The 11,497-nt window shown below is 34.6% G+C and overlaps 2 protein-coding genes across 2 annotated transcripts; one reads left to right on the top strand and one right to left on the bottom strand.

Annotated features, from left to right (window-relative positions):
* Positions 1 to 2,114: 2,114 nt before the first annotated feature.
* On the bottom strand, positions 2,115 to 3,921 carry LOC131648259 (uncharacterized). Its single transcript, XM_058918032.1, has 2 exons — positions 3,505 to 3,921; positions 2,115 to 3,230 (listed from the first exon to the last, which is right to left on the bottom strand). Exons 1-2 carry the CDS (start codon positions 3,887 to 3,889, stop codon positions 3,085 to 3,087), a joined length of 531 nt encoding a protein of 176 aa, XP_058774015.1. The 5' UTR covers positions 3,890 to 3,921; the 3' UTR covers positions 2,115 to 3,084.
* A 3,291-nt stretch (positions 3,922 to 7,212) lies between these two features.
* Positions 7,213 to 10,131, top strand: LOC131648258 (glyoxylate/succinic semialdehyde reductase 2, chloroplastic-like). Its single transcript, XM_058918031.1, has 12 exons — positions 7,213 to 7,537; positions 7,606 to 7,687; positions 7,889 to 7,954; positions 8,101 to 8,176; positions 8,260 to 8,315; positions 8,473 to 8,557; positions 8,694 to 8,754; positions 9,077 to 9,129; positions 9,229 to 9,299; positions 9,397 to 9,469; positions 9,608 to 9,712; positions 9,783 to 10,131. Exons 1-12 carry the CDS (start codon positions 7,396 to 7,398, stop codon positions 9,951 to 9,953), a joined length of 1,041 nt encoding a protein of 346 aa, XP_058774014.1. The 5' UTR covers positions 7,213 to 7,395; the 3' UTR covers positions 9,954 to 10,131.
* The last annotated feature ends 1,366 nt before the right edge of the window (positions 10,132 to 11,497 follow it).

Raw genomic sequence — 11,497 nt, 5'->3', positions numbered from 1 at the left:
TGTTTGAATTAATATGATTTTTATTTCATTTTAATGATTTAATAAAGATTAAAAATCAAATATTTTGTCAAAAATTATATTTGGTTGATTTCCAATCAGCATTAATACCTAAACATAATTTATTTTCGTGACAAAGTGGTATGAAAAAGATTGACACAATATTTGGACCAAAATAGTAGCTTGGGATTCAAGGAAGAATCAAATTTCTCAAATATGGCAAAATTGGATTCATTGAGGTTTGGGCTATCTTTTTAACCTAATTTGATCCTCCTATAAGTATACAAGTCAGAACAGTGGACTAGGGGTTGGAAGAACTCGGGTTAGAGGCAAAGAGCAAGAACTCAAAAATCCTTCAAAAAGTGAATTCGGTTTTAGAGATTTAAGGAGTTTTAACAAAAACTAAAGATTGCAAAAGCTTCCTAAAAGGATTTGGAACGTGTTAGGATCATTACGCGTCATCAACAACCCCAGATTACTCTCCATCGAGCCAAGGTATGTTGCTTCAAAGATTTGATCGGTTAGGGTAATTTATGCATATCTATTGCAAATTGATGGTATATTTTGATTGTCCTCAACGCTGCGAACGTTTCTGGGTTGGTAATTTGGGGTTTGCGTGGTTTAATCAAGAATCACCATTGTTGGCCGCTTAGGGTTTTAGAAGCTTTTAATTGGGGCTTTTTCGTAGGGGTAAAATCAAGGCAATATAATAGTATGGTTAAGTTTGCGTGATGAAAACGAGTAGATCTAGGAGGTCGCGAAATGTTTATGTGAAGGAGGGATCGATTAGCTATTTTCCAGGGGCTTTCGCTACGAACAGAATCGCAACAGATTCGTAGCTAATTTTACAGGTTTGTTTGCAGGATCATTGGGGAAGATGATGAGGTGTCAAAACGTGACCGGTTCATTTGAATTTTCGCGCCTGTTTTCATATGGGTCTGTTAATATTATATATTATATATTGCTTGCATCAACTGAACAAATAGTTTGCATAGTTGGAATGGTGGGGGGCGCGTGTGTCTGTCTTAGGGGTCCAGGGTTCGATCCCTGGCCCTTTCATAATTTTTTCTGATTTTCTAAACGTGATCCTATGCGCCTCCATATAAGCCAGGCACCATACACCCTCAGATCTGACCTCTTATCCACCACTCAGCTTAGATCCAACAGCCTAGGATTAATACCTATACCATATACCTTACTAACAACCACACATAATCATAACCTCTAATAACTTTAAATAATTTTGATTATTTGTTTATTTAAATTAAAATATCTTTTAATATATTATTTATTATATAATAATCATTTTTTTAAATGAATTAGGATATAATATTTATATTAAAATTTTAATTCGTTGTTCGTTCCGATTAAATCAATTAATCGCTATGGTCAATGATAATTTTAATTAAAATGATTATTTAATTAAAATGCAATTCAATTATATTTGATTAAATGGTTGCAATTATCTTATTGATTGTGATGATTAATCCTCCCTTGTTCTAAATTTAATTTGTTATTATTTGTAATCGTGTTAATCGGTTATGAGAGGTAACAGTATAAAAATACAAATTCATAAAATAGTAAAATACGTTAATTCATTATTAGTGATAATCGAATCAATCGATTTGAATTGGTAATGGTGCAAAACCTCTAATCTTTTGACTATGGTGATCGAACCTATTGATCATTGCGGTTAATTGTGCCAAATCAGGGTTGTACGCCCAGAACATCTAAAACAACTTCAAAACACTTTTCAAACATCTTTCAAACTTCAAGTTCAAACACAGATTTTTATCTACGACAGGCTATTCAAAGCCTTCAAACCTTCAAATCAAATTTCAAACCTTAAGGGCGTACAACCCGTCCCCCGAACTACGTTGACTCTGATTCTCCCTAAGGAGATACGTAGGCACTTGGCAACAAGGCGAGTCCCCCTCCCTAAAATCTCAATTTTTCCCCTATTCAATTCCTTAGCCATAAACCTTTATCTATGAATGTTAGCCTTTAGGAAAGGGTTGAGGGTGCCTAACACCTTCCCTCGACCTGAATATAGTATCTTACCCTGATCTCTATACTGCGTCGGGTTTCCTATTCGCCCTTCAGAATAGGTGGCGACTCTAAAAGCTAAATTTTTAGGCAGGTTGCTACAGAAGGTAAACCAAACATGCTATAAATATATTAAATATAGTCTAAACAAATTTCTTTATACTCAAAATTTTTCTCATTTTCTCCCTCACAACACTCACAATATGATTTTAGTTTCCCACTAATTTTGGAAGGACTAGGTTCTTTTTATGTGGTTGAAATACTGAATCCGCCCAAAATTAAAGAGACCAAAATGTATCTAAAGTTTTGTTGCTGTTTTTATAGAAATCACAACCAAGATTTGGGTTTTAAATGGTCCCTTGACAAATAATTTTGCTCAGAATATCTAAGTTGTCATTATGTGTTCTTTTTTTTTGGACAATAATTTATGTGTTCTTTGATGGGTTGAAAATGAAGAGAAAAGAAGATGTTTAGAGTTCATAACCAGCTTCATACATTGAATATAGTCCTAAACATACAACAATCCATCAGAACATCACAAAAAAACAACCAAATTGATGTTATCATGTTGAAAAGTGAAAACTACTTGTGTCACTAGATGACTGCATATTAACATCATAAGGCCACAACACTCGGTTTCCAGAAGGATGTCGATTTTCTCCCATGAATTTATAACCCGCCACAGCATCAATCATCGTCATCTTCTTCAAACTCTTCCTCTTCCTCCGCATCTTCGTCATTGTCCTGTTCCTCCTCATCATCTTCTTCATCGGTAACAATGAAACCTCCTAGTGTCTCATCATCATCATCATCATCTTCATCATCATCATTATCATTATCATTATCATCTTCTTCTTCTTCAACGGTTTTGTTGACACTAGATGTTTTCTTTCTTTTAGCTTCTCCTTTGTCTCTAGACCTTGTGGAGTACACAGGTTTCTTACCTTTCCCCGTCTTAGCAACAAGGTCTTCATCATCTTCACTATCACCAGTCCACTCGTCGTCCTCATCGTCTTTAAATACTTTCCGCTTTCCCCTCTTTTACTTCATCCCCTCAAAATCATCTTCATCCTCATCCTCACTTTCTTTGCTAGGCTCATCAAGAAACCAGTTCCAATTCTCCACATTCCGGATCATTCCCTTCGGATATCTGTCAAACTCATGTCTCATCACAAGAAAGCCAAACTCTGCATTTTCAAAACTACAATATCTTCAAAAGTATTCAACAAGCTATCCCCATGAATTCAAAAAAACAAACTCGTGCGAAAATGGCCACAAAAAATAATCATCACTTGAACAACTGCTAAAGTGACATGAACTACAATCTCCTCAGAAGGTTTCACATATACATACAATAAATAACCAAAGACATTCACCACAAACTACCAAAAAAGCACCATCATTATCATCATCATGCAAGTAAAGAAACAAAAATTGGTAACATTGAAAATGCAATACTACCTTTAACAGGATCAATTTGTGAAATATCAAGTTGGTCAAACTCAATCTGAGTTTCAGAAACTTGAGCTTTGTTCAATTTGAACCAAATGGGTGTTTTCCCGGACAAGCAGAAACGGTCTCCGAGTTCCAATTGACCCATATCGAACTTCTTGAAGAGGTTAAGCGTTTTGTCGCTGTTCTTCAAAACCCAAATGGGGTTTGTGCCGATGACTTGGAATGAAACCCTAGAAGCCTCTGACTCGGACTCGGACTCATTGAGTTGGAATGAAACGTGACGACGGGAAACAGTATGGTCGTCGGTATTGAAACCAGAACCTCGTCCGAACAATGCTTTGTCGCCACTTTCCAACGGGAATTTGGAACCATCTTCGCCTTCGAGCTCCATACAACCATCTTTTGGTTCCGGTTGCTGGCGGTAAAAAGTAAATACTCTCTAATTATCAATTTAATTTTATTCTCCTTTTTTTATTTATATATAACAAACTAGTATTAGTACTATATTTATTCTAAATTATTCATAACTCTTCAATTTAATTTGTAAATATACAAATATTATAAGTTATCAAAATATATCAATTTAGTTATTAAAAAATATGAAAAAATTGCAAATTTAGTATCAACATCTATAATTTTTTTCAACATTTCATATAATTTTTTATGAGAGTGAGAAGTATATACTTTACATAAATATTATTTATAATTATTTTAATAGTTAAATTGAAAAAATAAATAAATTATAAGAGTTAATTTAGACAAGTGTTAATATATCAACATTATTCTATGGAATCCAAAGGAAGCATGCACTATACTCTCTCTATTCTTTTTTAATTGTTACTTCATTTTTTTTTTTTTGAGTTTTTACACACATCAATAAAGCTAATGATTGTTGTTACTTTTTAAACAATAATTTTCTTTGTACCTATATTATTCCTAACTTAGTATTATTTTAACTTACTTTTTTCTCTATAATAAATAATTAAGGGAAATATTGACAAAACTATCACAAGACTATTTTAAAAATTGAAAACAACAATTAAAAAGAAACAAATTTTTTTCAAAAAAAAAAGTGACAATTAAAAAGGAATAGATGAAGTACATTTATATTCTAGTAAGAGTTTCAATTTTGTTGTTTAGTTTGGGAGACTTGTTCTATAAGCTAACTCTTTGATTGTTGGTTGTTTTTCCTTTCTTTGGTAGTCTTATTTTCTTCTTCTATGACAAAGTATGTTAGCTTGAGTACAATGTTAGCTTGATGGTTGTTGAAATATTTCAAAAGATCAAGCCATGCACCATTTCAGACAATTCAACATGAGAAACACCTGATAATCCTAAAACACCTCTTCAAACTATGGACCATGGTATCGTAGTCGAGTGATAAGTGTTGTAGTAAATTGTATCTTCTCGAAACATAGTTGGGTTGTATTTCTCAACCAATGTTTTATTGTTCATGATCTAGCCTTAAACCACATAGGATATTTACATTTGTCACACGAGCTAATTATCTTTTACAACAATTTGATCCAAGAGAGAATGGTTGTCTTATGTTATATGGGTGAACTAGGAAGGGATGTAAGGCTCATAAAAGACAAAAGCACAAGAGCTTGGACCACAATGTAAATGAATTTTCTCAACAATCAAGACAACGGTGCAAGGCTGTAAGGGCTGATGAATCACATACTCTCGCAAGACATGTCCATATTTGGAGACGAAGGTTGGGTTGAACTTCTTATTTAAAGGCTCGGGGAAGTACACACAGAGTCAAAATTGGAGGAACCAAATGAGACCATTCATGATCTTAATATCATTTCTCTCGCTCTTTCTTTCCAAAATGTTGAAGGGTGAATAATAGAGTGAGGAAAGAAAGAGGGAGTTCTAAGAGATAGTCCTCTTTTCGTCGGCAAGAAGAGAAATATAATATTACAACTCATGTACAAGGCTCCAAGAGTCAGCCAATACAAAGAATTTGTTGATCCAGTGCAACAAGAAAATGTGGTGCTCATCCTCAATAATGTTGCTCTTATTTTTGGAAATTGAGGAAAAAAACTTGGAGCACCCTATGGTAATTTTGAAAATAAAGATGCTCAATCGAGAAATAGGAGCATCTTGGGTTGATGGTACTTCAATTAAGGGAATCCGCGTGCCAAGATTAAAATGGTGAGCTTAATCATACCCTATGAGAAAACAAAAGCATTAGAGCTCACAGACCAATGACCAAACAAGCATCTTGAAAATGTTCTCCATGTCAAAGTTATTGTTTTCATTAGAAAGCTAGATTATGTTGAATATTCCTCACGTATTCTGATTTTGGCCTTCAAATATCCCCATTTAAGCCATTTACAACAATTGTTAGATGGGGAAAGATTACAAAGTTACTTGGTCTCCCTTCAATGAAAAACCATATCTCCATAATCAATAGGTTGTAATCCTAAATATGGCACAAATAGAACCCCAAAAATATTGCATGGTCATTAATAATGAAAATGGAAGAGCTCAAGGTGAAATGATCATAGATTGGGATGAAAACGCGAGAGTGAGCAAGTGTTTCTATTACGAAGAATGGACCAACCAAGGGAATAGAAGAAGCAAGAGAAGTATAGCCCAAGGAATCTCCACCACCATGATGTGGTCATGATTCTAGGAATCATATGAAGACATTGTTACATGGGGAATTTTTATTTTGATGAAGGGAATGCAGGAAGAAAGAAGAGAAATATAAAGAGATATATCAATTGGAACTATTTGTAAGGGGGTTCAAATAAATAGGAAGATTAATCTTGAGAAACCCCTGTGAGGTAGGTGGTTGTTGGGAGAAATCAATTATATCTTGTCGTTGTCTTTTTGTAGGCCGAAGCAAAGTTTATAACAATTAGAACCGAGAGACAAGTAATTTGAAGTTTATAGTCAATAGTTAAAGTGTCAACTAGAACCGAGAGACAAGTAATTTGAAGGTTAACTAAAGGTTCCTTAGCCAAGACAAAGTCATGCGGAAGTAAATACAGCTGAATGTAAGCCAGCTTGGTCTTTCTGTGGTCTATCGGGGATTTATGATAGCGGTTTTCAAGACTCTAAACTAAGTTGAAACACAGTAAGATTGAATAAATGAATTTTATGGTCACATTTCAATTTTGTAGCACCACTAACCAAATATGATAAAATTTATCGAGGCACCGACTGGCAAAGTTAAGCACACATGAACCGAGTTAACATAACACACTAAGAAGCATACAATATATAGTCAAATGAGGGTCGTCACGTATCTAAAAATGGAGAAAACACTTCTCCACTATTGACATAAATAGCTTAATGAGACAACATTTGCTATTAGTTGCAATACTACACATTGTTAATCAATTATAACACTCAATCAATCAAACTATTTTATATATTTATCCTTTATATTTATTTTTATGATTTTTTTTTTGTTAACCATCCGGTTCCTAGGAAAAATTAGCCCTAGTAATTCAGACTTCGGCTGCAAAGTAAGTAAAATCCGATTAAAAATTATTTTCACCAGAAATTGAACCCGAATTCACTCGTCCAATTCATTTTAGGGGAGCTCATTAATGACTTGAGTTAAATTGGTTTATTTTTATGATTTTTTTAAGCAAGGCCTTTACACATTTTTATTTAACACTCTTTAAAAAAAAAGTTAAAACCCCAGTAATTAAAGAACAATGTTTCTTTTTTTTTTTTTGATAAGACAAAGAACAATGTTTCTTCTTCAACCTAATTGTTTGAAGATAAAAATAACCATTATCAAAAGCTATCAACCTATCAATTGAGGACCACCATTTTCAACCAAGATAACATCACCTTCCACTTGTAAATTTGAATAGAAAGAAAGAAAAAATAAAATAAGGAAGGGAGGATAACATAACTAACATAAGAATTATGAGTAGCTTGGTGAACTGCAATCACTTCGCCATTCATCGTCTCCCATCTTCATTTTCTTCTGCCATCGCAATTCATTTCAACTCACCACGCTTCTCTCGCCACATTTTCAATGTCTCTGCTTCCTCAGTACCTCAACAAGGTACTATTACTTTACTTTTCCCTTTAAATTCAACTCTGCAATTCATCTCTATTTTCGTTTGTTTTCAGGGACTGAGACCCCTCCAAAGATTGGCTTTTTGGGCCTCGGAATTATGGGCACTCCAATGGCACAAAATCTCATCAAAGCTGGGTACGTGTTTTCCATCCTAACCAATTGAATTTAAAGTGTATTAAATTTAAATGTTTTAACTTACTCATACAAACTTATAAACTTAGCTTTTTGTGCTTGCCAAATACACCTTGTACCCGAATTCGTACCACTTACAGAAACAAATTGCGAATTATGTGACCATGGGAGAATTTTTTCTAATTTATTCTTCATGCTGTTTAGTGTTGATCTGACGGTTTGGAATAGGACTAAGACCAAGTGTGATGCTCTAATCAACTTGGGAGCCAAGTAAGAATTCACCTTTCCGTTACTTGCACTTTAAATAACTACATTTTACTTAAATAACTACATTTTAAAGAACTCGTGATATGAACAAAAGATATTCTATAAATTTCAAATTCTGTGTTTGAAAACTGTGCGTTTTGTTTCTGCAGATATAAATCATCTCCCGAGGAAGTAGCAGCGTCTTGTGATCTCACATTTGCTATGCTGGCTGATCCTCAAAGTGCCGTGTGTATATTTCTGTTTAGTTTTTAAAGATTATATATAAGTTATGAGAGTTAGTTATTTTTGTTCTATTCTATATATATCAGATGGATGTTGCTTGTGGGAAGTATGGAGTAGCAAATGGAATTGGTCCTGGAAAAGGGTACTACTCTATTTACATTCTAAGTATTTTTGATATATTGCGTCAATTTCACAGATAATAGAAATTCAAATGAATATTGATACCTCTGTATGTCCGTTAGTTGTCTATCCATAGTTGTCAAGACATCGCAAGCTTAACATGTTATATATTTTTTCAGATATGTGGATGTATCAACTGTTGATGTGGAGACGTCTAAATTGATTAACGGCCACATAAAATCCACTGGAGCGCTATTTTTGGAGGTGTGGTTTTCTATAATTTCCTTATGTATTCTCTATGGAACATACAGGGTGCCGTTTAATTAGGATATGCATTATTCCTTGCATGTTTTAGTTGGATGATTACATGAATATGTGAGCTGTAACTTTTGTGAAACAGGCTCCAGTTTCAGGTTCCAAAAAGCCTGCAGAAGATGGACAATTGATATTTCTTACGGCAGGTGAAGATTCTTCTTCAAGTACTAATAACTTAGCAGTATTAAACTTGGCACGAGAAAGGAGTTGGCGTACGATTTTTCTTACAAGTAGAAAATTCAGCTAGGATGTGTCATGAAAGTTGCATCACTGATTCATTCCAATAGCTACAGATATTCGAGATTATAAACTTATGAAGTCTTTCCAAATGTGTTTTCCCGTAAAGAATTTCTTCCTATATAGCTCTCGTTTGAAGACATAGCAGCGCGTATAGTCGTTCGGATTTTAGTTAGAACAGTATTGGAAACTTACGGAAACTGAGACAATGTATATTATATAATATTTCAGGGGACATAAATCTTTACGAAACGGCTGCTCCTCTCTTGGACATCATGGGGAAAGTATATATATTGAGTCCTTCATTAAAAGAAAATCTCCGATCTTTCTTTTGAAGCAAACAATTAATTCATATTATATTTATGGTTTATGCTTCAATGTAGTCTAAATTTTACCTCGGTGATGTTGGAAATGGAGCTGCAATGAAGCTGGTTGTCAATATGATCATGGGCAGGTCCTTTAAAATTTGTCTCCTATTTTTTTGCTTCTATTTGACCTTGTGTTGATGTTTAAGGTGACATTATTTCTCTCCTTTTCATTGGTGTATATAGTATGATGGCATCCTTTTCTGAAGGTTTACTTCTCAGCGAGAAAGTTGGGCTGGATCCAAAAGTACTAGTCGAGGTATTCAGTTATTCACTAGTCCACGACATAAAATCTATAGTGCTAAGTGTCCATGTCGGAGTCAATGTTTCGTAGGTTGCGAGTACTGAAATAATCATTCTATTATATCGGTCCCTTTACGAAATGAAAATTTTGCAGGTAATTTCACAAGGTGCGATCAATGCTCCAATGTACACAACCAAAGGCCCGTCCATGATAAAGTCACATTATCCAACTGCATTTCCCCTAAAGCATCAGCAGAAGGCAAGTAAATAAGCAATTCTCAAACATCAGATTTAACTTTGCATTCTCACATCATAATGAATGGTGACAGGATCTAAGACTTGCCCTGGGGTTAGCGGAGTCTGTTTCCCAATCTATTCCGATTGCAGCAGCTGCTAACGAGTTATACAAAGTTGCAAAATCACATGGCTATAGTGATGAGGACTTTTCAGCTGTCATTGAAGCATTAAAAACCAAATTTCAGAACTCGGAAAACCAGTAATGTTCTTATGAGAAACAGGTTTAGTTGACCTGACCTGACATCAAGTATAGACAGGTTGTGACACTTCTCAACTTAAATGCAATTCCCAAAAATTAGAATATATAGTACTTTCAAAGGGCATAATTTTTTTTGAAAAAACATTATTTTCAACACATATTCATGTATGTCCTCCTCTCAACCATTTTTTCCTTGATTTATATGGTCAAACAGTAGTTGAAAATATTTTGAAAGTCTCAATCTAATATTTGATCATATGGTGATGGCGATAAAAAAGTCAAAGGACCTTGGAAGTAAGAAGGTGATTGGTAGATATCAAACGTCTCATTTCACATGGAAAAAGTAAGACATTGAAACTAAGTTTCATTTGTAGGATTGATTTGTAGATATCAAACATCACGATAGGATTGATTTGCATGGTTGTTTTGGATCTACTGTTTCTTTCTTATCAATGCATTGAACTAACCTTTCATTTGCTATAAATTGCAACAACAATTCCAACTCCGATTCCATTTATTTAATGAAATCAAAATATTTTGTATCGTATATCGGACACACTCCGCACCCTCTTATCATATTACTCTCCCTCTTTTTCCAAGTACTTCCACTTTGCGCAAAGAATTCAAACGAAACCTTTGGACTATAACCGACCATGAGCTCTTCTATGTTTTCCTTTTCATCATACCATATAAAAACATGGTCGGAAAAAAACTTGGGGGAATGTATACTAGTCCATGCATCCGTGTTCCCAAGGGTGACCCTTTCGCCATTACCAGTTTCCAGGTTACAATCACTTCCATTGAAGTTTTTATCGTCCGACGCAAGAGCTGACTAGCAACAGCGCAAAAGATAAAACCCATAGACTTGAAATTCGGAGCGGAAGAGAGATCAACAGTCACTGAAGCCTGTGTTGTTTTGTACATGAACCACTCTGGAACTTTACTTCCAGGGTAGATCACGTCAACCGGACCCTCAAGAAATTTGCTTCCTAATGTTGAGAGATGATTATATGCCAATTTCTTCATGTTTACTTGAGCATTTATTTCAATAGCCCAGAGTGAAAGTTCATCCAAGTTAACACAGTTTTGGAATTCTCTGTGTAACTTATATACTTGCAGGCTTGTAGCTGTATTGGATTAGAAACATTCCAATTGAACATTACAGTCTCTAAAGATGAACAGTTAGTTGCATATAACTCTTTCAGTGATGGCGGAAGCTCTGGAAGATAACGGAGCCTCCTGCAATCCTTAATGTCCAGTTTTTCCAGCTTAGAAAGATGCTTGATGCATGCAGGAAATCTTTCAAGCTTACGTTCCTTTTAGTAACAATTCATGCAATTCTTCAAGCTTACGTTGTCTGGAATTTCGTACAAGTTACGAAATTCTTCAAGCTTTAGCGTTTCCAAAGAAGCTAAACCATTAATTAGGATATGAAGATTTGATGCATCAATTGTGTGCAACAATGAATATGAAGAACACGAAGTGATCTCAGGTCAGTAACTTTGTTTGGAAGAATGTTTAGGCTCTTGCAAAAATCAAGACTCAACT

Source organism: Vicia villosa, linkage group LG2 (genome assembly GCF_029867415.1).
Source record: "Vicia villosa cultivar HV-30 ecotype Madison, WI linkage group LG2, Vvil1.0, whole genome shotgun sequence".
NCBI classification, from domain to species: domain Eukaryota; kingdom Viridiplantae; phylum Streptophyta; class Magnoliopsida; order Fabales; family Fabaceae; genus Vicia; species Vicia villosa.
The sequence above is the reverse complement of the archived record's forward strand: the minus strand, read 5'-3'. Positions and strand labels throughout refer to the sequence as shown.

Excerpts from the sequence above, each read along its gene's own strand:
- LOC131648259 (XM_058918032.1), bottom strand. The coding sequence starts at position 3,889 with ATGGAGCTCGAAGGCGAAGATGGTTCCAAATTCCCGTTGGAAAGTGGC. Across the intron at positions 3,231-3,504 it reads ACAAATTGATCCTGTTAAAG|AGTTTGGCTTTCTTGTGATG; the intron begins GTAGTATTGCAT and ends TTGAAAATGCAG.
- LOC131648258 (XM_058918031.1), top strand. The coding sequence starts at position 7,396 with ATGAGTAGCTTGGTGAACTGCAATCACTTCGCCATTCATCGTCTCCCA. Across the intron at positions 9,300-9,396 it reads GTCAATATGATCATGGGCAG|TATGATGGCATCCTTTTCTG; the intron begins GTCCTTTAAAAT and ends TGGTGTATATAG. Across the intron at positions 9,470-9,607 it reads ATCCAAAAGTACTAGTCGAG|GTAATTTCACAAGGTGCGAT; the intron begins GTATTCAGTTAT and ends AAAATTTTGCAG.